The sequence below is a fragment of the Saccopteryx leptura genome, chromosome 5, assembly GCF_036850995.1.
Source record: "Saccopteryx leptura isolate mSacLep1 chromosome 5, mSacLep1_pri_phased_curated, whole genome shotgun sequence".
Lineage (NCBI taxonomy): Eukaryota > Metazoa > Chordata > Mammalia > Chiroptera > Emballonuridae > Saccopteryx > Saccopteryx leptura.
Genome location: NC_089507.1, coordinates 174626483 through 174652995, shown reverse-complemented (window position 1 = coordinate 174652995; position 26513 = coordinate 174626483). Strand labels below are relative to the sequence as shown.

Genomic DNA, 26513 nt, shown 5'->3' with positions numbered 1-26513 from the left:
TGGACAGAGTTCAAGGTGTGGAGATTCAAGTCCTGCCTCTGCTTGCTCTCTTTGTAATCTAGGATAAATTGCTGTGCTTGACTTTCTTCGTCTGTAAAACGAGGGTAATACTACACATAGAATTTTGGTGAGAAGTGATTAATATCAGTAATATGCAAAACGTAGTGGCTCACCCATTGTAAGCACTAAACAGATTTTGTTCTTATTTTCAGTATAATTAACCCAAGACTTGGGACCAGTTTGGGGGAGATTGCATGGAGGGGATGTGTAATTGGGATGACCATTTAGGTTAGCTGTTTGGCTTTACCTAGAGGAAAATCAAACTTCTCAGGTATCATGACAATTTAGTTCTGTAATTTGGAGTAAGACACCTGCTGAAGTTAGGCTCCTACCCTCTCAAGAAAATAAGGAGATAGAACACTGTCTCCATTATGTTTCTATTTCAAGGAGATGGCTCCCCCAAAACTGAGGCAAGACCTAGTTAGTATTCAAAAGGATTTACGTACATACTTTTCAAAGAGGATAAGTACAGTCATGTGCCACTTAAAGACCAGATACAGCGTGAGAAATGCTAGCTTGGCGACTTATTTCTTTGTGGTTCTTCAAACATCAGAGAGCGAACTTACACAATCCTAGATGGGAGAACTGCTACACTCCAAGGCTACATGGCATACCACCTTTGTAGATGTGGTCAGTTGTTGATAAATGGCTGTTATTCCACGCGTGACTGCATTTACAATAACTCCTAAAATACACGCTCAAAGAAAAAAGAGGAAAAATTACTTCCCTTATTTCCCACAGGAAGTAGTATGCCTGTTAGTTGTAATCTGTTTTACACTCCCAAACATTAAACCGATACAACCTGTGGGTAAGACGAAGCCACAGTGAGAACATGACCTCGCAAAACTTTATTTAGCAATGGTTAGGAGCAGGATGCCAAGGTCTGAATTACTAAAACTGGAAGCTTGATTCCAGTGGTGTGTGGAACAGTGAGTGGGGTTTTTATTAGGACTGCATAAGAATGGGCCCTGGCCGGGTAGCTCAGTTGGTTAGCAGTGGTGGGCAAACCACAGCTGACGATCCACATGCAGCACTTTGGCCCCTTGAGTGTGGCTCTTCCACAATATACCACGTGTGGGCACTACCTCAATAAGGAATGTACCTACCTATATAGTTTAAGTTTAAATAATTTGGCTCTCAAAAGAAATTTCAATCGTTGTACTGTTGATATTTGGCTCTGTTGAATAATGAGTTTGCCCAGGATAGGCCAAGGTGAGATGCCAAGGTTGCAGTCCCATCCCGTCAGCAGGGCACATGTAGGAGTCAACCAGTGAATGCATGGGTGGGTGGAGCAGCAGATCGATGTTTCTCTCTGTTCCCTTCTCTCTCTCTCAAATCAATATATTAAAAAAAATATTTTTTAATGTAAAATTATATATACATACATACATACAAGGCGGATGCAGCAAGATTTTGAGCTGAAGGATTCAAAGACTACTAAAGAAAAACTGTTTGCCACAGAGCTAAAGGGTCTTTGGGGGAAGTTCCATAATGACCCATCAATCAAGCCATGACCCTGGCTGGGGACTCCTAGAACAATTATCATGCAATAAAGAGTAACAGGCGCCCTGCTGAGTGTGGAAGCGCTTTGTCCGATGCCCGCCAGCCGGAAGACGCCCGCGGGGCGCCTCCCTCCTCTGCCGGGTCTCTTTCTGGGGTACCCTGGCCCCCGTCGTTGATCCCACTCTGAGAGACGAGTCCGGGCCCGGGTAATAGCAGCACGCAGGATGCTGATGCCGCTGGCAGGCAACCAGGCTGACCCGAACCTGACCGCAGACCCGACCGCTCACGTGACATTCTGGGGCTGCCTACCACGCCCGCGTAGCGCGTCAGCCGCAGTGCCGGGCAGCTACCTTTTGCGCAGGCGCAAACTATAGCTCGCGGCCTGTGACGCAATCTTTCACGACCGGCAGGACGCAAGACCTCAGTGTACGTCAGATCACGTAACTGGCCGAAAGGCCTCCGCAGTCGGACGTGCGCGCGTAGACCCTACAGCAACCCCACGAAGGGGCGGGGCCGGGCGGGGGCCGGGCAGGCCCGACGGCGGCCAATCGGCGGCGCCCGCGCCGGTACCGCGCCCCGCCCAGCAGACGGCCAACCCGGCGGGCCTGGTCCAGCAGACGCGCGGCGGCGGCGGTGGCGGTGGCGGTGGCGGTGGCGGTGGCGGTGGCTGCGAGGTGAGTACTCGGCCCGTGGGCCTGCCCAGTGTCCTCCCAGACGCTGCCTCTCGTCTGTCCGCGCGGGCCCTTTCCGGAGGAGCAGGGTACCTCAGGGCTGCAGGAGCCGGGGGCGGGCGCGGCCGGGCGGAGGCTCAGGCCTGATCGTGCGGGCGCCGTGGATGCGCGCGGCGTAGCAGGTACTCGCGTCCGCCAGCAACTGGGCCGTGTCCTTGGGGAGTGTGCGGTCGGGGGCGCTCAGGGCCCGCCGTGCGCGGGCAGCGAGCTCGCTGTGGGGGCGGGGGCTGCCTGACGCGGTGCCCACTCGGGCTCAGGCTGCAACCTCCCTAGGATGGAGGGGCGGACCGCGGAGCCCGACGGTAGAGCCATGCTCTGGGACGGAGGGGCTGCCTTGACAATGGGGAGATGCCGCTGTCACCCAAGCCGAAGTGTTTCTGTTGTCTCTTCTCTGCTCGGGCAAGATGGGAAATCGTGCTCAGAAACCACTTTGACTTCGAAGTCACTGTCAGGCCGCCCTGTGAGTTCGCACATCTGCTCAAGGCCGGTCGGCAGAAGTTTGGGGGAAGTGCAGGGCTGCTGGTGAGTACGGCATCAGCTGAGAGACCCATCCTCTACCATTTCTTCCAACATGTCATAGTGTTCCATCCTCCAAATACCCCGCATGTAGCCTTGACTTAGGTTTGGGCAGTATTTCCAGACTACTGTGGAGTTACCTTCAGGTGACACTGCTCAGGTCCTTCCTGTAGAGTGTAGATGTTTTTACAGTTAAATCTCAGAGACATGTTTGGGGTGTGGTGCTGGTGATTGAAGGGAGCCAATTGTAGCCTCAGGTATCTTTGATGGGGCTGCAAAAGGAGGAACAGGTGAGACTGGTTTCCAGGGAAATGAAAGTTCTGTTGTAGACATACGGAGTCTGAGGTGATACCTAAGATCCCACTGAAGGAGGCTAGAAGGAAGGTGGGCACGTTAGAGGCTTATTTAGGAACGAAAGTGAACTTGGAAGAGGAAAGAGATTCAAGAGTAGAAGCTTGGGGGTGAACCCTAAGGAGAAAGCACATATTCAGTGGACTGAGGTGAGAGGAGAACCAGCAAAGCAGAAGAAATGACCCAAGATGGTATGGGGTACTAAGGAAAGCAAGCAGAGGAGACCTCGGGGTTGTGGGGGTGCAATCCACAGCACCCACAGTAATGGACACATATAGGGAATGAAAGCGGCTCTTTGCATTTGGGAAAGGTGAGGTGTGGGGTGTGCTGAGCAGTTTCAGTGCGAGTCCAGAGTCCCACCAGACCCAGGCTCAAGGCCCAGCCCAACCACTTCCTGTTACCTTGCTACTTCCTTTCTTATCTGTGACATAGGGATTATAGCCCCAAGGCCTGGTGCCTGGGAGGCCAGTCACAACTAGCCAACAAGTCTCAGGTGTGGCTGTAAGCATTTGACACGTTTGCACTCACAGAAGCCTCACAATAGCCTGCCAGCCTTCTACAAAGGAGCAAACTAAGGTTCAGAGAAGTTACTTGCTGGAGGTAATACAGCTAATAGAAGTGGTGGGGCTTGCTTTACTTCGTGAGAGTAATGGTAATGTAACTTTTGAGGTGTTTTAGGGATGTTGGAATTGGCCATGGATTGTGGACTACATTTTCATGAAGTTTCCCCAAGAAAGTGGTTTATTTTTTTATTATTTGGTTGTTTTCAAAGGCAGACATGATTTTCTAAGGTTTGTTCCCAGATAGTGACAGCCATGTGTTTTGGTTTGTTTGGTTAAAGAACTAGACATTGTTGTTACCATAAACTGTTGGTTTTGGGTCTGTGTATATAAGCAGATTAGAAAATGAAGCAAATTTATTGCTTTAATATAGTTAATTATAGTTTTAATCATTTGTTTATTCTTGGGGGAGATCTTAATAATGTGCTAATTTTTCATGCAGATGTTATCTAATGAAGGTATACCAGGACTTCACTTTATAAAACTGGTGATAAGTGTAACTTCAATCTTCTTTACATGAGAAAAGCTAGGTTTAGGTGGTTAATAAGTTTATAGTCTCTAAAGAATGGAAATAATCCTCATAATTTATAATTATTTTACTTCAGTAGTTGCTCATGCATAAAATAATTATTGTTTTTGTTTTCACAGCTGTTTTTGGAAAGAAGAAACATGGAAAGTGGTGCAGTTCTGCTGGAATCCAAATCCTCACCAGTTAACCTTCTGCACGAAATGCATCAGCTTCGCCTGCTGGGTCACCTGTGTGACGTGACTGTCAGTGTGGAGTACCAGGGTGTCCGTGAAGAATTCATGGCCCATAAAGCGGTGTTGGCAGCCACCAGCAAATTTTTTAAGGAAGTGTTCCTTAATGAGAAGACTGTAGATGGTACTAGGACTAACGTCTACTTAAATGAAGTGCAGGTTGTTGATTTTGCTTCATTTCTTGAGTTTGTATATACTGCAAAGGTCCAGGTAGAAGAAGATAGGGTGCAGCGAATGCTAGAAATGGCTGAAAAGCTTAAATGTTTGGACTTATCAGAAACTTGTTTTCAACTAAAGAAGCAGATGTTAGAGTCGGTACTTTTGGAGTTACAGAATTTCTCTGAGTCTCAGGAGGTGGAAGGGAGCAGTGGCTCCCGAGGCAGTGTTACCCCTGACACTGGGGCAAGTGTGGCTGTGGACAGTCCTCTTGCCAACGGCCTTATGGACTCAAGTCTCTCAGTGCAGAGAATCAGCAATGGCACGTTGCCAGATATGCCCCCTAGGAAGTCCAGGGAGAAACCAGACAAGAAGAAAGACATAGTTAAACCTTCCTACCCTAAAATAAGAAGAGCTAGTGGAAGGCTGGCTGGCAGAAAAGTATTTGTGGAAATTCCTAAAAAGAAATACACAAGACTCCTGGAGCAGCAGAAAAGTGCTGAGGAGGATGTGGGGGACTACAGGTGTCCCCAAGACCCCAGCCCTGTGGGAACAGAGATGGAGCCAGTGACAAAACATGAGGATTCCAGCGCTGGTTTGGAGGTTGGGCAGCTGCTGCAGAAGGCTGTGCAGGGGGAGGAGGAGGTGGGGGCGGAGGTGGAGGAGGAAGAGAAGAGGAAGAGCAACTTTAAGTGCACTATCTGCGAGAAGGACTTTCTGTATGAGAAGAGCTTCCTGAAGCACATCAGGCACCACCATGGAGTGGCCGCGGAGGTGGTTCACCGCTGTGATACCTGCGGCCAGACTTTCGCCAACCGCTGCAACCTGAAGAGCCACCAGCGCCACGTGCACAGCAGTGAGCGCCACTTCCCATGTGAGCTCTGCGGGAAGAAGTTCAAGAGGAAGAAGGATGTCAAGCGGCACGTGGTACAGGTCCACGAGGGGGGTGGCGAGCGGCACCAGTGCCAGCAGTGTGGCAAGGGCCTGAGCTCCAAGACAGCCCTGCGGCTCCACGAGCGGACACACACGGGCCATAAGCCCTACGGCTGCACCGAGTGTGAGGCCAAGTTCTCCCAGCCTTCAGCACTGAAGACCCACATGAGGTGTGTGCACCTGGCTCTAGCCGACTGTGGGAATAGCAGAGACCCTCTCAGAAAAATGTTTTTTCCCGAATGTGGCTTGTTTACTGTTTTTGAAATGGGTGTCAGAAATTAGGTAGTTCTAGGATTTGGACTATGGTGACAGTTCGCTTCGTAACTTGTTCCCTTTAACAGTTGGGGGCCTGTTTTGGATATCTTTCACTTCTCTCTGGGTAGAGATGCTATGAGATGGTCTCATTCTAGGTCATAGAAATCCTGTAGTGTTCCTGTAGGCCTCAGGCTGTGGAGGACCTCCCGCGCCTCCCGTCTCTGGTCACAGCATGGAAGCCTGGATGGCAGACAGCTGCTGACCGGGCTGCAGCCTGAGGTTGCAAGGCCCTGCAGGTCTTGTCTGGCATGTATTGGAGGCCAGGAGCCTCCCAGTTCCCAGGAGCCTCTGGTGCCTTCACTCGTCACCACCCCTGAGGCTGAGAGCCTTTTTCTTTTCCTGATTTGATTTAGAACTTGGGCTTATGACCATCTAGGTCCCACAGTGCCATTCATGACCTCACTGAGGTGACATTTTAGAGTTTTAGGGCCCCTCTCTGGTCATGTTCTCCTGGCTTGGAAACTGCCGTTGGTTAGTCTAAACTCCACAATTAGGACAGTGTTTTGTTTGTTAATTTTTTGCACTGTATGTGGGTGATACTGTTTTTAAATAAGTTTCTTTATGGTGCTCAGTATTTATGCTTCAAATCCAGACACGCAATTTTCTACCCTATTCTAGAGCTGCCCTCGAACTTGGGCTAGGCTTGGGGATGTTAGCATGGTGTTCATCTTTTTATTCTAACAAGTTTAAAAACTTGGCGTATTAGGAAGTGCTCAGTAAATCGTGGTTGATAGCTACTTCATACTAGTTGTGAATTAAATTGCTTATGCATTTTCAGAAACCAGGTTTCTTCAGCATTCTGAGAACAGTTCTTTCTAAACTGGTTTTGTCATACACATTAGGAAATGATAGTTAATTTTTTGGTCATGTGGTTCTTCATAGCAATAGTTCCTAGGGTGTCTGGTTGATAATTCGGAATAAGGAAACTATAGTGTTTTTAAAAATATGCAGAGACATGGTCTCTGCCTGAATGGGCTGTACAACATACACCCTAAGGCAGGTGTGGGTGGACATTCAGTGTCTTCCAGGGAAACACTCAGTTTTTGGCTTTGTGCAGATGGGGATTTGGGGATGAAGGTTGTGGGCCTCTTCATCTTTCACTCCAGTCATTCTCATTAGGTCTCATAGAACAAACTCTCTGCAGGCTAGAGTGGAAATTGTATTGCACGGTGAGGTTTGAAATACATCCTAAGTTATCATCTGAATGTTGTACTTTCAGAATTCATACAGGGGAAAAACCTTTTGTCTGTGATGAATGTGGTGCAAGATTCACTCAGAACCACATGCTGATTTATCATAAAAGGTGTCACACAGGTAAATACTCCTGCTGTTGTGATTAATGTCTTTCCTAGCTATAGAAGGAAACTGCAATTTATTAATTTAGAAGTTGGCATCTACCAAAGTGGTGCAGGTTAAAGCCATGATCTTTCCCATGTAGAAAAGTGACCAGAAAGGAATAAACTGTGCTTGTGGGGATGCTTTTGCAAACGAGGCAGTAGGAACTGGCCTGTGAGTCATATGCATCACAAAGGTATGAAACAGTTCCTATTGCTTTAGCCCCAAATTCCATTTTCAGGAATCTGTCCTAAAGAAATTGTTCAGAGTATGGGCAAAGTTCTATTTTCATTCTTCTTCCAATTTCTAATAATAAAGCATTAGAAAGAACCTGATTGTCCAACCAGTGGTTCAGTAAACTGGAAAATCTACCCTTTCCTGACTCACACCCTGCCCATTGGGGGTGAGAGCTCTGAACATGATGAAAAACACCTGTCCTTGGATATGGACTTGAAAAGTGCACAATGAAGCATACAGTTAATCCCAACTATATTGAACACTACACAGAAGATTAGAAAATAGTTATAGGATGTATTAAGGTGGTAGAATTATCTTATTTCCATTTTCCAGAATTTTGTGATATTATTTTATGTGATGGAGAAATTTAAGTTAAGTTGACTTTGTTCCGATTCAGCCCAGTAATCCTGTGGTTAAGAAAACCCTATAGTTTTTGACAAAGAAATGTACAGACTCTGTTGTATACTGTAGTTCTCATTGCTGACCCAGTGACTTGCTTGTATTTTTAAATTTTCACTTCTAAATACTGTCATATGACCCTCAAGTTCAGATGCAGGTGAGACAGAGATGAGGCATTTAATGATGTGAATTATTCGACAGTAAATGAGCAGCAGAATTGTTGTCTAATGGATGCTTGGGGGTAGAGGTGATGTCACACTGATGGATTAAATTAGAATGAATCATCTGATGAAAATACTAATATATTCAGATTTTATTAAATCCAATATTTTTATTTTGATGTTTGTGAAATCAGAGGTATACTTAATAATCAGATGAGTCTGATTTTTAGGATTATAGGATTCAAACTACACAACTGAAGTGGTAGTTAAACATGATTTGCTTGTCTTGTAATCCAATTCAAATTGCTTTGGCATTGCTACTCTAGAATAGTTTTGCATATATAGCGAATCTAAACTCCCTCTCCTTTTCAAGAGAAACTTTTATTCTGAAAAGATCCTAAAGAAGTGTTTCTATGGAAAAATATCAAACAATTTTTCCAAACAAGTTGTGTAATTACTTGTTGGAAATTACTAAATTTCTAAAATGTGAGCTGGCTGAATGATCTGTTTCCAGTCTACTGGCTTGTTTCTTGGGATTTCCAAGGATATTTTACACTAGCCTTCAGCTGGTCACGAGCATCTTCCAATGAAGAGATGTTTTGTGACAGTTTGAACTAGAAGTGTAACCAGCCGCCCGTCCTTTGGGAGTGTCTATAGGTTAGAGCAGGGGTCCCCAAACTACGGCCCCGGGCCACATGCGGCCCCCCACCGCACACCCGGAAGGGGCACCTCTTTCATTGGTGGTCAGTGAGAGGAGCATAGTTCCCATTGAAATACTGGTCAGTTTGTTGATTTAAATTTACTTGTTCTCTATTTTAAATATTGTATTCATTTCCATTTTGTTTTTTTACTTTAAAATATGTGTAGTGTGCATAGGGATTTGTTCATAGTTTTTTTTTGTTGTTGTTTTTTTTTCATTTTTCTGAAGCTGGAAACAGGGAGAGACAGTCAGACAGACTCCCGCATGCGCCCGACCGGGATCCACCCGGCACGCCCACCATGGGGCACGCTCTGCCCACCAGGGGGCGATGCTCTGCCCATCCTGGGGGTCGCCATGTTGCGACCAGAGCCACTCTAGCGCCTGAGGCAGAGGCCACAGAGCCATCCCCAGCGCCCGGGCCATCTTTGCTCCAATGGAGCCTTGGCTGCGGGAGGGGAAGAGAGAGACAGAGAGGAAAGCGCAGCGGAGGGGTGGAGAAGCAAATGGGCGCTTCTCCTGTGTGCCCTGGCCGGGAATCGAACCCGGGTCCTCTGCACGCTAGGCCGACGCTCTACCGCTGAGCCAACCGGCCAGGGCTGTTCATAGTTTTTTTATAGTCCGGCCCTCCAACGGTCTGAGGGACAGTGAACTGGCCCCCTGTGTAAAAAGTTTGGGGACCCCTGGGTTAGAGTGTAGCCCTACTGTCCGTGTGTTCTAGGGCCTGTGTCATTCTCACTGTGTTTCATCTTTCCGTGTAGGTGAGAGACCTTTTATGTGTGAGACATGTGGCAAGAGCTTTGCTTCTAAGGAGTATTTAAAACATCACAATAGAATCCACACTGGATCGAAACCCTTTAAATGCGAAGTTTGTTTCAGGAGCTTTGCCCAGCGGAATTCGCTCTACCAGCATATTAAAGTCCACACAGGTATGCTGGAATGTCACCGGAGAGAGTTCAGTGTACCAAGAAAGCCCAGAGGTTTTTGACTAAGTAGAAAAATTGTAATTTAGCTTTAGGAAAAACCTGTCACCAAACTTTGTGTGCCATAATAGCATTTAAAATTTTTTCAGTCTCTAGTTTCTGGCTCTGAGAAACTGAAAAGGTATGGATGTGTGAACATTTGAACATTTTCAGATTAGAATTAGGAATAATCTGTACATATTTGTGTGTATACACATGCATGCAAATTCAATTGTAGGATTTGGGAATTTTATATTCCATTACTAAGGAAATAGATGAAATTTCTATAGTTGTACTATAAACTAGAAGTATGGATTTTGGCCCCTTTTTGGTATAGGCCATAAACTTCTGATATTCTAAGGTATTCCTGCTTTCCAAAAATTCGTGTTAGGCCACTTTGCTTTTACAAAAGACGTACATCAGTACCTGTTTTCACTAGCTGAAAAAAAACATAACATGAACTTTCAGAAAATGGGGATACTTTTCACTTTATGCCATGTGGCTTCCAAAAGGTTTCGTGGGAACACTACTTTTGGATCAGGGAACCCTGGGTAGAGGTAGTAGATTTGTACCTGTTAACTGACCCTCAGCTGATCTTCCTTATGGTTGAGTGCTGACACGTTCCAGCGTTTTACAGACAGCACTGTCCTCAGAATTAAATACACCATGCTAAACAGATCACCAGTTTTCTTCTCTTCCTGTCACAGGGGAACGTCCCTACTGTTGCGACCAGTGTGGTAAGCAGTTCACCCAGCTCAACGCTCTCCAGCGCCACCACCGGATCCACACAGGAGAGAAGCCGTTCATGTGCAATGCGTGTGGACGGGCGTTCACTGACAAGTCCACTCTCCGGCGGCATACCTCAGTAAGCGACAGTTTGGCCTAACAATGACAAATTGCTGGTCTCTCTGTATGTATGACTCTAGACCAGTGGCAGTCAACTTGGTTCCTACCGCCCACTAGTGGGCTTTCCAGCTTTCATGGTGGGCGGTAGTGAAGCAACCAAAGTATAAATAAAAAGATGGATTTAACTATAGTAAGTTGTTTTATAAAGATTTATTCTGCCAAACTTAGCAAAAATCCAACAAAGTACTTGGTAAGTAATTATTATTATATGCTTTAACTTGCTGTAACTCTGCTTTATAAATTTTATAAAGTAAAGTTACTTCCCTACTTTATAAATCACCATTACTGTGGAAGGTGGGCGGTTGGAAAATTTTACTACTAACCAAGATACAAGAGTGGGCGGTAGGTATAAAAAGGTTGACTGCCCCTGCTCTAGGCAGTCAGAAATGCCTCTTATTGTATATGTGATTATAGAAGATAGATGGCAGGTACTTCACTTCTTCCTCAGTTTTTCTCTGCAGTGAGCACATTCACAGTGTGATTGAAGTGAAGAACGAGGAAGGCACATCCACGATAGACACTTCTGACAGTGACAATAATGGTAGAAAGACATTGACAAGTAGTAAAAGGCATTGGCTGCAGTATAAATCACCATATTTCCCCATGTATAAGATGCACCCTTTCTGAAAAATTTGGGGTCTAAAAACTGGATGCGTCTTATACAGTGGTTGTAGATTTTTTTACTTCCCATTTCCCGCTTTTTCGTGCTTGTTTTTGTGCTCATTGTAGATTTTTTTTTTACTTGCATTTCCCGCTTTTTCATGCTTGTTGTCTTGGCGCTCATTGTTTCACACTTGTTAGCGGTAGAATATGGTAGGTTACGTTTTGCCACGTTCTGCTCAGAAATGACTCAGATAAGATTTTTGTACAGTGCTGAATTCAAGTTAAAAGTGACCCAGTTTGCAAAAGTGGATGGAAATCATGCTGCTGAACGTAAGTTTGGTCCTCCTCCAACTGAGAAATCAATCCAAGACTGGCTACGGGAAGAAGAAACCCTACTGAAAACACCACAGCAGAAGAACGCCATGAGAGGCAAGTCAGCAAAATGGCCTGATGTAGAGAGGGAACTGAAGCTATGGATTGAAGAGCAAAGGGCAGTTAGAATTCCTGTGTCCACAAAGATGGTTCAGCATGAGGCAAGAAGAATTGCTGATGAAAAAGAAGTTACTGATTTCAAAGGAGGACACAATTGGTGCTTCAGGTTCATGAAACAGAATGGACTAAGCATGTGTACATGCACCAGACTTAACCAAAAGATGCCTGAAAGCTATGAGCAGAAGGTCCTTGAATTTCATGGTTTTGTCATTCAATGTCAGAAGACACATCAGTGTGAGTTGGGACAGATTCCAAATATGGACAAAGTCCCCCTTCAATTTGATGTCCCAAGTAACAGAACTATTGATAAGAAGGGGGTGAAAACTGTAACTGTGAAGACAAGTGGACATGAAAAGAGCCATTATACAGTTGTTCTAGCTTGTTGTGCCGACAGAACCAAGCTGCCTCCCATGCTGATTTTCAAACACAAAACAATGCCAAAAGAAGATATTCCTCGAGGAGTGGTTGTCCACGTTCATTGCAAGAGTTGGATGGATTAGGATGGGATGAAGATCTGGTTTGAGAAAGTTTGGAGGAGACCAGGTGGGCTATTATGCAAACCTACCTTATTGGTGCTTGATTAGTTCAGGGCACACATAACAAAAAAACAAAGAAGATTACTGCAGAGCAAAAAACAAAACTTGCCATCATTCCTGGAGGCTTGACATCCCAGCTCTAACACTGATGTCAGCATTAACAAACCCTTCAAAGCTGCCATGATAGATGAATGGAACCAGTGGATGAAGTTGTCTAGGGACAATTTGACACCAGCAGGAAGAGTGAAGAAACTGACTATAGGAGAAGTTTGTACCTGGGTGAAAAGATCCTGGGATAATATCAAGATTGAGATCATTGCCAAGTCATTTAAGAAACGTGGCATTTCAAATGCCATCGATGGAACTGAGGATGAGGCAATATATGAAGACAGTGATTTGTCATCAGATGCAGATGAGGACAAGCTAATGGATGGGAGTTTTGACAGTGATGCATAGTTATATGAATTTTATGATGAATAAAACCTGAATTCAACAATTTTATGTAAAACATTTTTTTTTTAAATTTGGGCCCCCAAAATAAGATTCATCTTATACATGGGAGCATCTTATGTGGGGAAATACGGTAAGTGGAAGAGACTGTTGATTTAAAGATGAATTTAGCCTGACCAGGTGGTGGCGCAGTGGATTGTGTCGGCCTGGGACACTGAGGACCCAGGTTCAAAGCCCCAAGGTCGCAGGCTTGAGGGCTGAGCACAAGCTCACCAGCTGGAATGTGGGGTCGCTGCCTTGAGCATGGGATCATAGACATGACCCCATGGTCACTGGCTTGAGCCCAAGGTTGCTGGCTTGCGCAAGGGGGTCAATGGCTCTGCTGGAGCCCCCAGGTCAAGACACAGATGAGAAAGCAATCAAAAAACAACTAAGGTGGCACAAGTATAAGTTGATGCTTCTCATCTCCCTTTTGTCTTTTCTATCCCCCTCTCTCTCTTGCTAAAAAAAAATGTTTTTAATAAGTTAAATGGATTGGAAGATTTACAGATATTTGTTCAGACACATGTACTGATGTTTTGTTTGATTTGTAGGTGCATGATAAGAACACACCATGGAAGTCTTTCCTTGTTATTGTAGATGGTTTACCCAAGAACGATGAGGGGCATAAGACTGAACAGCCTGAAGAAGAATATGCATCATCCAAACTTTCAGATAAATTGCTGTCTTTTGCAGAAAATAACCACTTTCACAACCTGGCAACAGTCCAAGGCAGCATATCTGCTGTGCCTGAGAACAGTTCTGCAGACACAGCCTGCAAGTCGGACAGTTCTGTGGTGCCCCAGGATGCGCTGCTGGCCACCACCATCGGTGAGCTCAGTGAGCTGACTCCACAGACAGATCTGATGCCTACACAGCTTCAGTCTTTGACCAGCATGGAATAAGAGCTTGATGTTACCTGCCAAGCAGGTCCCATCCTGTATCTTGTGTGACAGCTATATGTAAGATGAGGTCACGAGCTAAGAAAAGAACTGTCTGTAGGCAAAGAAATGGGCAAGAATGGCTTCTGACTTTGCTAAATTTCTGATAACTTGCACGTTTTTGTCAAAGCATTTTTAAAGCTTTCCCTTAAAAATCCTGATCTGCATGAACTCAGGTATACTTTATCAACACGAGGCAATTAACATAACGTTAATTCTGGTGTAGGCTGCTGTATGCACTAATCATTCTAATGCTTGATTATCTTGATGTTTATGAAGTTTAGACAACTGTTAATAGATGACACCGCACTGATCCAGCCATGAATTTGCTTTAAATGGTCTCCCTGGTCTCTCAGCCTGCCTTATACTTCCATGTGGGATTATTTCTCTGAAACTTTTAAGATACTTTTCTATCAAGCTGAAAGTGAAGCAAGTCAGATTTGCTCTAGGGACCCTTGAATGGGACTGAAGAAATGAACTACTGCATTCATTCCCCTCAACTCCCCACTGCCACACTAGAAAGGAAGTGACACGTTGAACACTTGCAAAACAGCTTGGTATAACCTCTACTCACAGCACATATGCAGCTAGGAAATGTCATAAAATAGTTTTTGAAATGAAGTGTGGCTGCTCAGTTTCACTCCTAAAAATGTGATAAAGTAAAAACTGTCCTACCAAAGATTTTAGTAGCAACCAGTGTAGTTTTTTGGGTTTTTTTGGGTTTCTTTTGCAAAGAGATGTGAAAAATTAAGCAAGAGGCTTTAGAACACTGGAAACATTGTGTAGTCATTTTACTGACAAGTAGCAATGAGGTGATTGTGGCAAATCTTAGGGCACATAGTATTAGTATTTCTGCCTGGCTTTTCTGACTTAATTTCTGTAATATTCAGAAACCCAGACTTTCTCATTGCCAAATCAAGAGCTAGGAAAAGGCAAGTAAATGTCACATTTGCTTCCTTGGGAGCATATGAGAATAGAGCAGAGGGACCGAGAGCCTCGGCACATCGCTGATTATGCCTTAAGAGGAGATTGTGAAGCCAGGATCTTAAATGCTCCTTTGGCTGTCTCATGCTGGAATTAATGAATTTGCAATGAAATACAGTTCTGCTGTGTTAGCTAAGCTTAATTCTTGCTTCCGGTGGCTTCTGTATGTAGTTGTTACTGACATAACTGTAAACCTATTAATTTAAAGACAACCTTAAAGGAGAATTCTTTTACCATTTTTTCTACATTTTAATTTATTAACTTGTTGTGGAAAGTTTCCTTTCTAAGAGAAGGAACTTATCTGTAAGTTCCAAGATGAAGAAAATACATAGCTGCACCCTGCCAGAAACTAATGAGGGAAGACTTCTTATGTGCTTATTTTGTTCTAGTCTGTAAGATATTACATACTAAAGCCACTACAAGGTGTTTTAGGTGCTGATAACATGTTTCACACCTGCTTATAAAGACAGCAGTACTGAACTACTTCAAATCCAATTACGACAACATATCCTAGTTGTGTTACAGAACAACAAGAAATAGTGACTGTCACACAACCATTTTATTGGTAAGAGAATGAACCTGCCCAACTGATGTACTGTTCCATAGTGTAAAGTCATCTTAATGAGAAGGAATTTAAATAATAGATTATTTTGTTACTACTAGAAGAATTTTTTGTCTTGGATTTGTTTCTTTAGAAATTCTACAAAAAGTTGTTTGTGTTAATAAACATTTGCTTTGTAAAATAGCTTTGCAAGTCTTAACGTTTTTTTCCATTATTAAAATTTAGGCTCTAGAGTCTAGACTGAAAGAAGTGTAATTTCCTGGATAATGGATTTTAATTTTTTTAAGAGAGAGAGGGAGGGATAGGGTCAGACAGACAGGAAGGGAGAGATGAGAAGCATCAATTCTTCCTTGTGTGGGGCATCTTAGTTATTCATTGTGCCTTGACCGTGGGGGCTCCAGCTGAACCAGTGACCCCTTACTCAAGCCAGTGACCCTAGGCTTTAAGCCAGCAACCATGAGGTCATATCTGTGATCCCACACTCAAGCCAGCAACCCCGTGCTCAACCCGGATGAGCCTGCACCAGCTACCCTGGGGTTTTGAACCTGGGTCCTTTACATCCCAGGCCGATGCTTGATCCACTGCACCACCATCTGGTCAGGCCATGGATACTGAATTTTAAAATCAAAGTTATAGTCCTAGGAATAATCTCTTCAGTTATAACTATGTGGACTGCACATTGATTCTCTAGAAGTGAAGATAAGTAAGCCTAGTGATAAGTAACACTAACCTCTGCTTCTGTAGAAGTAACCTGTGCAGCTGGTGCTGTGGAGTGTGTATCTGGACTGGCTTCTTCAATGTCACGTTCAAGTTTGTGTCATGGAGACTTCTCCAATGTACCTATTTAAATCTCTGTCTGCTTCATGGGAGGGTCAAGGTGCGTCTAAACCGAACTCTGAAAACCCTGTGGCAGACTCATCACTGAGGGCTTGATGGGTGTGTCTCCCTACTTTTCTTAGTTCAGGCACAGCCTCCCTGAGTGAAGGCAAGCGACAGCCTCACAGCCAGTCCTGAACCCGTGCTTAGGCTGATGCCTTGGTGCTGGCACTGCCGCCCCTAGGGCAAGAGGACCAGCCAGGAGGTGATGTGGTGCCTCACAACCCCATGTGGGTCCCTCCACCTTGGGTTTGGCCAAAAGGGAAAAGGGGGTCATGTGGTGGGACAAGACCTTTATTAAAGCTAATTTTAAAAGAAATATGGTTTTGCTATAGATGCTAATCTAAACCGACAAATTTGAGTATGAGTTATAATTTAATCCTAACCTGTTAAATTTTATATCTTGTAACTTGGACAATTTTTGAGACCAAGTAAGTAATTGTCCCTTTAATTAAACTTGACAGTGTGAAACTTGAAGTAACTAGATTATTTCAGTGGGGGGAGGGCACTTGTGCGAAGGACCATTTGTTCACTTGTACCCAGATGGGGGCAAGCTATGACTGAGCAAGCTACCAACACAGTCAGAGGGCCCCCAGCATGTCACTCAGCCACGCCCCAGAAACTACCACAGACCTTTGCAGTCTCTACAGGGATCTTACCATCATCATCATTTGTTAGGAAATAGGTGATTCTGAGATAAACTTATCCTGAAATGATCAATTTGGATTCCTTGGCTGTGGTGGCCTGTTCTACCATTCTTTTCTCAAAATTTGATCTGAATGATCTTTCTGTTGTGGACATGCTCACAGACCTAAACACTGCTCTGACAGGAGGAGCTGACCCCCCCTGCCCACGGCACCCTCTTCCTCCATAGGATTTGTGGCCCAAGTTGCCAAGAGGCACGTGCTGACCCTGTATGGACATCTGCAAAGTTAAATGTCCACACACCAACAGAGTTGAGTGGCTTCTAGGTCCCCTCACTGCCCTCCACCCCCAACACACACACCTAACAGTTTTCTATGAACCAGTCCTACCTCAACTTTGCAAGTGACTGTAGCCCAAAGGAGGCAAGCAACATTCTGTGATGAGGCAGCAGAAAGGGATGAGAATGCAAGGCTTACAGAGTCACTGTGCAAACTTAGCAGATTGTATCAACAGACTGTATGTAACCAGGGCTTCTTTCCTAAACCCTCAGCTTGCAAAACTATCACAGTGCCCTGAATTTCCACTAAGTAACAGAGAGCTTAACATAGTCCAACTCATGTTTCAATGGATATTCAAAAAGCCTAGAGAATATTAATGCTCACTGCCTTAACAGGAACAACTTCAAGGAAAGGAAGCTACTTGTAATCTGTGTAAATTTAAGTACAGACATGTCAAATAGTACTGATAATTCCCACTTTATTTACTGTACAGGTTCACATAAAACATACATATTCTTTTCTGCTAAGGAAGATTTATGGTTAGTTTCCATAATACAATCAGTCCTCCACCCAAGAGCATGAGAACAGCACAGGGACCGACCCAGAACGGCCCAGGCAGGAGCCTGCACCACGGGGTGGGGCACAGGCAGCATGCTGTACTGCCAAACCCTCCAAAGAAAGCCACAGAGGTCTGCATTTGGATATTTTAAATGTACAGTATCAGAGGAAACAATAAATGCACACACTTTGGTTATAGTGACACCATCACAGTCACAACTGTGCAAAAATACTGTTTTCAAATCATTAAATAAAAAAGGAACTCACACAAGCTATAAAAATGTTGCCACAAAAAGCAAAGCTTTCCCATAAGAAATTTTAACTGACTTAGACTAGGAACTAACCCCAGATTTGCTAAAATACAAGAACTGTCACATAAACAGTCATTACAATTTGTTCATAAATAACGTTCTATAAATCCTGAGAATCTACCTTAGGCCTGTTATGGTACTGCCCTACGTGTGACATGGAATATTTCAAGGAAGGAAATGTGGGTACTGTTAATGGGCCTTTCGCCTTCTTGTTTTCCTTTCACCTTCAGCAGGTCTGTTCTAGTCACTCCAGTTATTTTTACTCTTTCATGTGAAATATTTTAAAATTTCTTAACTCAGGCACTGAACCCAATGTTTATTTCCAAACAGCCAAGCAAGTCTCTGCCTGACATAACAAAATGCTGCCAGTATTATTTTTAAAAACCATCTTTCTCAGGCAGGGGTTTGTGAGGGGATCATGGTAAAAGTTATATGGAATTGCCTTAAAAGAAAGCATCTGGTCTTTAAGAGGTCAGACCAGAAGGCTCTTTCACAGTGGAAACAAACCTCTAGCGATGAGGTGCGGCCGGTGGGGAGGCTGCGTGCTCCCCCGACGGGCCGACGGCAGAGCACACTGGCTACCGAGGTGCTCCCCCCGCCTCACTTACACAAAAGCACATTTGGAAAATAACTTTTTACAAAAGTACATTTGGATGGTTATGGAACTGATTAGGTAAAGTAAAAAAAACCCACTTTTCTGTCTTTATTTGCATACGATTCCAGCAGAAAATAAAGTACCAAAAAAGCTCTGTTCCAAATAGTACTGTATGTGATAGCAGCTTCCCTTTAAGAACCCCAAACTTGTGAAGGAAAAAAGAATCCTCATCACATGCCAGGGCCCAGCACCAGAGTGTCCGTGTTCTCTGGCCCGTTCCCCCAACCCTCAGTGATACTATGACACCCCTAACCCTCCTCTCCATCCGGCCACCTTGCGCACATCACTCCACAAGAACAGCCAGGGAATCCTCGCAGCCACCTGAGAAAGAGCCTCCACAATCGGGCCTCAGCTGGCCCTCTCCACTTCCTTCTCTGCTCTCTCCTTCATCCGGGACTAACCTCCTCACTGTCCCGAAACCGCCCTGCGCACTGAGACCTCAGTCCGGCACACCCTCTTCTGTCCCACAAAGCCTCCCAATCCCAGCTGAAGGCATGCAAAAATGAAAACACTTAAATACCAGTTACTATCCAACATGACATGGGAAATTTCATTACTGTTATTAATGACGATAGCACAATCAACAACAGAAACACAGGCTATACCTGGCAACAAGTACAGGTCAATCACAAATCATTTAAGCCTAATATGCACAGAGGAAATTCAATAAACAAGATCTTGTCTAAAGTACAATGTCAATATGTAACATAAAGGGTAGGAATCAATAGAGCACATATAATGTTACACAAAATAAAAGGATAGATTTCAAAGTTCAAATAAAAAGCTAAATCAATTTCATCAGCGCAGAGGAAAGCTAGGTCCCCTCAGAAGCTAGTGGGAGGACACAGTAAACCTCTGTGCCATATTTGCCCCACCTAACCCATCATGTCCAATAAATGGAGGAAACCACTGACACACTTCCCTAAGCCTTAACTTCAACTCTCTGGCCCTACTGAGAAGGGACGTAACCGTGGCTGAAAGGGTTCCACCTCTGCTGGGAGACAGTGCGAACGTGGAAGTCAAGAGAAAGGAAGTGCCAGTTAAAACACTTTCATGTGAACACAAAGCAAGGAGTTTTCCCCCCAACTAAAAGTGGAAGCTACATCTAGGAAAAAGACAAACTCAGTTTTCACAGACTTTCCATAGCTGTGTGTGTGTGCACACACAGCAGTCAAATCCACCCTGACATTCATCCACACAGAAGCGGGCACTTTGGGAAGCTCCCTTTCCTCACAGTGTAAGTGATGCAGGCAGACCCGCTGTTCTGAATCTCCACATGCACATTAGCGTAGGGAAGAATATCAAAAGCAAAGAAACTGGTCATTTAGCATCATCAAAAAAAATCACAAGATAACAAAAGAATTTCTCATAAAGTCATAAACTTATTCCTAACAACCACCCTAAACTAAACACATACACTTAGAGAATACATCCAGATGCAAATTTACAGGGAATATGCAAAGCGTTGATTAGAACAACTGGGTTGGATACTCAAGTCCAAGAAAAAGGGCAGAAAAATATGTGCCAAATTAAACATGGGTTCTGCAAGTATCATATGACAAGAACAAAATTCTGAAGTAGTTCTCAGAAAACTCTGGGGACGCTGAAGCATGAAATAGCCCACTACACCCACAGAGTGCACAGGAGCTTCCTGTCCAGCCAACGGAGAGTGACACAAACAGATACACTGAACAAAACACTCACAGCAATGGCTTATGCACAACAAAATCAAGCCATTAAATGGGCATCCCATAAAGATCACATGGCCCTAAGACAAAACAGAAGAGGAGTTAGCTGCATGCCACAAAGACTTATAAATGGTTCACTTGAGGTCTCCATCTCCTTCACCATCCCCTTGGATGGACTTTTTGATACGAAGCAACATGGTAGTAAGCCACTGATCCAAGCGTGATATGGAGTCAAACTCCTTCACCTAGTTTAAGGACAGAGGAGCAGGAATTAGTCAATGGAAATACAATCAAAACAAAATAATAAGACAGAAAAAAAAAAGAGAAAAAGAAAAAAACCCCAAAAAACAAAATAAGAGCTGTTTAAACATAGATAGTGATAACCCACCAACTTTCTTCATTTAAAATTATTCATTCCAGTTCAATAACTTTCGTCATTAAAAATTGTTTAATTTCTGACTGACCATGAGGTGGTGCAGTAGATAGTGTTGACCTGGGATGCTAAGGACCCAGCTTTGAAACCCCAAGGTCCCCAGCTTGAGCACGGGGTCACCGGCTCAGCTTGAGCCCCTGGTAAAGGCACACATAAAAAGCTACCAATGAACAACTAAGGTGCCACAACTACGAGTTGATGCTTCTCATCTCTCTCCCCTCCCATTGTCTCTATCTCTCTATTGCTAAAAAAACAAAAAACAAAAACAAAAAGAAAAAACAAACAACTGTAATTTCTCATTATTCTCTGCCTATTTTGATGGAGCTATTTATAAGTTTCTTTGACTTTTACATTGCTCTGTGATGACAAAAATTTCCAGCAGCTTTTAAAATGGGAAAAGCACATTTAATAAAACAAAGGAAATTAGACTGTGTATAAGGTTTAGAAGGGAACGTGGAAAATTAATAGTGTTCCAATAGTCACTCAACAAGAAAAAAATGTATTTGCAAAGAAAATATATGGAAGCTGAACTTTTTAAATTCATTTCAACACATTACTAAAGAATAACATTTCAATAGGATGAAAATGGTTTTGTAGCAAACGTTTAATGGGAAGACATTCCTTTCCACTACTGCTTCCAAGCTATGACGAATATGTTAATGGCAGATAGCTCTATTCTAAACATATGATGGCAAAGGATAGGAAATCAGAAGAGTGATGAATATAATGAAAGAAAGCTTCCACTTCTTTTAGTCTGGAATATAGCAAAGTCTCACTGCTATATTTTTTATATTTTAAATGTTATTTAACTGATTTTAGTTTATACTTAGGGAGCAGATTATTTTCAAAGGAAAATATTCAAATAACAAATTATAAAAGTATGTGATATTTTTCCTTGAATTTGCCTCACAGCTAAATTCACCATTGCTAATGAAACTGTAAAACTGTCTAGGTTTGCAGAATATATAAAACATGACCTTTAGAAAATACAACATAGGTATACTGGAATAATGTTCAAATGTTCGGCATTTAGACAATAAAAAGTTTCTGTAACTTAAACCTTCAAAGAATGTATTATATCACAAAGATATAACTTACTGCCTCAGTGTACGCTTCACTGTTCTGTTCTTCATGAGCTTCTAGAAGTTTCTAGTAAGATAAACATGTAAAATTAGTTTGGTAGGCTAAAAAGTTCCATCTATGACTAGAGATACTTTAAATACAGAAACAGCCTTACTATCACATTAACTGATATGCCAGATACTTTGCAAAACGGGAGAACTAGCCAAGCACAGATAGAGAAGTCCCCCGATCTCGGGCCCAGTCTCCGTGCTAACATTCGGAGCCACCCGCCCAGACCAGTGCCGTGCCCTGGCTGAGAGGAATCCCACCCGGCTCCCAGGGGCAGGAGGCTTTTCAGCAGACTTCCCAGCATTAACAATTCCCTTCACACCCAGTGCCACCAGCAGCAAAGGCTTTCTTCTTCAAAGTTCTAATATTACTCACTTTCAATAATTTACATTCTCTCGAATCAGTAAACGCTGGAAACATTTCTTCGTACTTCTCGAGAGCAAGCTGAGAGAGAAAAACCACTGGTTAATGTCTGACTCACAAAACAAAGCTTTGGGAAACAAAGCTTTGACCAGTCTATTAATTTTAGTAAGAATCATCTAACATTCTATTTAAGTGTATAAGAAATATGGTATTAAACTCAACATCAAAGTCAACACAGGAATCCTATTTCAATTTTCAATTTCTGTTAAGAGGAAGTTTCTAAACCAGTAATTCTCAATTAGGTTGCTGCAGAGAAGACATGAACTAAATCTAATTCTGGAAAACTCATAGACTGGTGTCTGTGTGAATCCATTTTTTAAAATTTTTTATTCATTTTAGAGAGAAGAGAGTGAGAGAGAGAGAGAGAGAGAAGGGGGGATGAGCAGGAAGCATCAATTCCCATATGTGCCTTGGCCAGGTAAGCCCAGGGTTTCAAACTGGCGACCTCACGTCTGTGTGCATCCATTAAGTGCAGTCAGTGCTCAACACTGTCCTGATTGCCAAAAACTCAGCAGACCACTGTTTGAGGCTGGAGGGAATATTGACTTTCCTCTTTCTGGTTTTAATTCTGCTCTTCCAACTCCAAGTGAAAACATCAAGGTTACCAAACTCTCTGCCTCTAGTCTCTCAGCTTTCACTTGGCTTTTCACTTTCTCCCCATCCTCATTCTACTTTTATTGCTTCCCCGTTAGCTCCCTAATTTCCTTAAGGCAAAACGACTGAAAGAAATGTGGCTACGGAATAGTTTAGGCAGTACCATGTTATCTTTTTTTAAATGATTGTTTTACTTTTATTTTATTTTATTATAAATTTAGTGAGAGGAGGAGCGGCAGAGACAGACTCCAGTATGTGCCCTGACAGGGATCTACCCGGCATGCCCACTAGGGGGTGATGCTCTGCCCATCTGAGGCCCTTGCTCTGTTGCAACTGGAGCCATTCTAGCACCTGAGGCGGAAGCCATAAAGCCATCCTCAGCATCCGGGGCCAACTTGCTCTAATGGAACCATGGCTGCAGGAGAGGAGGAAAAGAGAGACAGAGAAAAGCAAGAGGGAGAGGGGTAGAGAAGCAGATGGGCGCTTGGCTTCTCCTGTGTGCCCTGACCAAGAATTGAACCCAGGACATCCACATGCGGAGCTTACGCTCTACCACTGAGCCAACCGGCCAGGACCTATATTATTATCATTTTTAATTACTCAGTTTAGTCTTGCAATTAATGAGCATCACCTAAAAAAAGAGATGGCAAGAACAAGAGTGCCTGAGTGAGGCCTGCTCTCAGTTGTAATGTGTCAGAAAACTAGTACTGAAGGACTAACTCCTTACCTTGGCATTCAACTCATCCACTATGAAGTGACAGAGGGCTGCTTTGAAGAAGTAATCCTTTGCACTGTATTTCAACAGAGGATTATCCATGGTGTTTGTCCCCACCTAGGCACAGAAAGCAGACAAATTTAAAAGGTTTGGATTTTTTTTTTAATTTTTATTTATTGATTTCAGTGAGAGAGGTAGGAGAGAGAGAAAGGAACGTGAATCTGTCCCTGTATGTGCCCTCACTGGGAATTGTACAGGCAACCTTTGAGGTTTGGGACGATGCTCTAACCAACCGACCTATCTGGTCAGGGCCTGGTTTCTTTTTTTAAAATTGAATGTATTGGGGTGATAATGGTTACTAAAACCATACAGGTTTTAAGTGTACAACTCAATAAAACACAATCTGCACTCTTCCTCATGCGCCCACCACCCAAAGTCAAGTCTCTTTCCTTCCCATTTATCCCCCTTTGGCGACTTCTATCCCCCCTTTCCGTCTGGCTACCACCACACTGTGGTCCATGGCTGTATATTTTATACACACATACACACACACACACATATATATGTATATATACATATATGTGTGTGTGTATATATATATATATATATATTTTTTTTTTAAGGTTTGGGTTCTCACATTTAGGCAAATTAATTCTTATCTACTACTTTTAGAAAATACTTCTGTATCTTATGTTAGTTTAGCTATGAAATACATTCTTTTAATCCCATATCATAAACTAGAAAATTTTAGTAGAAGAAACAATATTTAATACATAAAGTGCCTGCCCTGTGGTAGTGCAGTGGATAAAGCATCGACCTGGAATGCTGAGGTCACCAGTTCAAAAACCTGGGCTTGCCCAGTCAAGGCACATATACGAAGCAATGACAAGTTGATGCTTCCTGTTCCACCCCCCACCCCTCGCCTTTCTCTTTCTTTCCTCTAAAATCAAATAAAATCTTAAAAAAAATACTTATTAGTGCTGACCTGTTCAAAATAGCTCAGAAGACTTCCACTTGCAGGAAGATGAAATAAACCTTCTTTCCTCTATCCCTCCCCTAAGTACACTGAAAGCCCCAGTCATTTTATATAAAACAAATGTCAGACTGAAAGGTGAAAACAGTAGTCTGGTAGAGACATTGAGACACAAGGAAAAAATGACAATGAATTCCCTGATTTTCCATTTCTTTCATATATCCCTGACATTTTATAAAAAAGTCAGCAACCTATAAAAGCCACTGGCTACAGAAACAACAACAACAAGAACAAAAGTCTGCTGTCTCAAGCCAAAGGACTAGGAAAAAGGGGCAGCCTCGCAAGACAGAAATGTTTAGATAATAACTGCTCCACTCCTGCCAAACACCACCAGAAAACTGTGGCCCTACTACTACTCACAGCATCAAAGGCTAAAGAGAAAACCAAGATGCCCATCTTTGTTAGACTGCAAAGAAGAGCCCAACGTTCCTGCCTAGGGGCCTTCAGAAAAGGCCAAGAAGGGAGTCAGGCCTTCGTTCCCACCAGTCAGTAGTGAGCCCACCCTCCACCCGTTGCTGAGGCAGTGGATACCACACGGGCGCCTGGACCCCACCTCCAGCCAGAGGAACCGGGTGTTCTCATCTCCCAGCAGACATGGTTTCGGAAGAGGCCTGGTGGAGGGTTGAGACCTTCACTGTGACCTGGCAGAAACAAGGGCGCCCCCAGCATGGGGTGCTGGAGGGCAAGCAGGAGCTGGAACAAAACAGGGCCTCCTCCCAATGTCAATGGAGGCCAAGGGGGAGCCTGCCCTTCTCCTTGCACCCAGCAGTAATGAGGTGACACTCCCCTCCCCCAGGCAGAGCAGCGTCACTGAAAACCAGCTGCTGAGGTCTAAGTAACACCTAGTTTCACAACACAATGTGAAAATGTCCAGTTTTTAACTGAAACTCACCCACCAAACCACAAAAGGAAAGTATATCAAGCCAAATGAAAACAGATGGCAGCTCTGAGATGGCAGAAATGTTATCATCATTAACAAAGGTTTTGAAAGAGACTTCATAAAATTGCTTCAAATATGAATACAAAAACACTCGAAAGAAAAGAAAACCAGAGAGCACCAACAAACAAAAAAGTCCACAGAAAACATAACCAAATGAAAATCTCAGAATCGAAAAATACAAAACCCATACAAAAAGTGGATGGGCCCAACAAGTAGAGTAAATGGGACAGATGAAACAATTAAGAAACTGATGAAAGAACAGAGGACATTAAAAATTACTTAATTCTGGCCCTGGCTCAGCTTGGCTCAATGGATAGAGCATCGGCCTGGTGTAGGGACGTCTGGGGTTTGATTCCCAGTCAGGCAGGGCACACATGAGAAGAAATCAGCTGTTTCCCTCTCCCTTTTCTCTCCTTCCCCTCCCTCAGCCAGTGGCTCAATTGGATCGAGCATCAGCCCGGTGCTGATGATAGCTTGTTTGGTTGCAGCACGTCAGCCTCAAGCACTAAAACTAGCTCAGTACTCGAGCATTGCCCTAGACCAGTGGTTCTCAACCTTTCTAATGCCGTGACCCCGCAATATAGTTCCTCATGTTGTGGTGACCCCAAACCAAAAAATAATTTTGGTGGCTACTTCATAACTGTAATTTTGCTACAGTTATGATTCGGAATGTAAATACCTGATATGCATTATGTATTCTCATTGCCTCTCCGCCTCCTAGGCTTCTGTCCTCCGGCACTTGCTGCACCCACCCACTGATGACGTCAGCAAGCACCGGACACTTGTAATGCGCTGCTATGCACGAGCAGCCGCCCTGCTATGGACTGTGGAGCGTTCCCCCCCCTTCCCCCACCCCTTAGGCCCCAGACGGATGATGCAATCACATCTGTGCATGACCGCAGGCATTCAGTTTGGAACGCAAGTCCATAACGGCATGCGTTCAAGATAAATAGCACTGCTGCAGACGGTAGCGCGGCTTCTCAGCAGCTAAAGCCATCAGATCAGAAATATGTATTTTCTGATGGCTTTAGGCGACCCCTGTGTT

General features: G+C 43.8%; 2 protein-coding genes across 5 annotated transcripts in view; one reads left to right on the top strand and one right to left on the bottom strand.

The window, feature by feature from the left end:
- Positions 1 to 2069: 2069 nt before the first annotated feature.
- GZF1 (GDNF inducible zinc finger protein 1) lies at positions 2070 to 15039 on the top strand. Of its 2 annotated transcripts, XM_066386963.1 has the most exons (7): positions 2070 to 2237; positions 2699 to 2816; positions 4370 to 5739; positions 7104 to 7198; positions 9475 to 9642; positions 10383 to 10540; positions 13256 to 15039. In XM_066386963.1, the coding sequence occupies exons 3-7, from the start codon at positions 4391 to 4393 to the stop codon at positions 13604 to 13606; spliced, it is 2121 nt and encodes a 706-aa protein (XP_066243060.1). In that variant the 5' UTR covers positions 2070 to 2237; positions 2699 to 2816; positions 4370 to 4390; the 3' UTR covers positions 13607 to 15039. The 2 variants fall into 2 exon arrangements, with proteins under 2 accessions (XP_066243060.1, XP_066243059.1); XM_066386962.1 differs by lacking the exon at positions 2699 to 2816 and having other exon boundaries at positions 2205 to 2237.
- A 3989-nt stretch (positions 15040 to 19028) lies between these two features.
- The window catches only part of NAPB (NSF attachment protein beta), a 49621-nt gene continuing 42136 nt past the window's right edge, over positions 19029 to 26513 (bottom strand). For all 3 annotated transcript variants that reach the window (XM_066386959.1, XM_066386960.1, XM_066386961.1), the window contains 4 exons: positions 23508 to 23612; positions 22139 to 22207; positions 21731 to 21781; positions 19029 to 20444 (listed from right to left, as the gene is read on the bottom strand). In XM_066386959.1, the coding sequence (XP_066243056.1) occupies positions 20334 to 20444; positions 21731 to 21781; positions 22139 to 22207; positions 23508 to 23612 (336 nt within the window). In that variant the 3' untranslated portion in view covers positions 19029 to 20333. The remainder of the gene's footprint in view (positions 20445 to 21730; positions 21782 to 22138; positions 22208 to 23507; positions 23613 to 26513) is intronic.

What these genes read in the sequence shown, in the direction of transcription:
- GZF1 (XM_066386963.1), top strand. Translation starts at nt 4,391, where the DNA reads ATGGAAAGTGGTGCAGTTCTGCTGGAATCCAAATCCTCACCAGTTAAC. An exon ending in GCACTGAAGACCCACATGAG is followed by an intron (nt 5,740 to 7,103) that starts GTGTGTGCACCT and finishes TTGTACTTTCAG; the next exon opens with AATTCATACAGGGGAAAAAC. An exon ending in GCATATTAAAGTCCACACAG is followed by an intron (nt 9,643 to 10,382) that starts GTATGCTGGAAT and finishes TTCCTGTCACAG; the next exon opens with GGGAACGTCCCTACTGTTGC.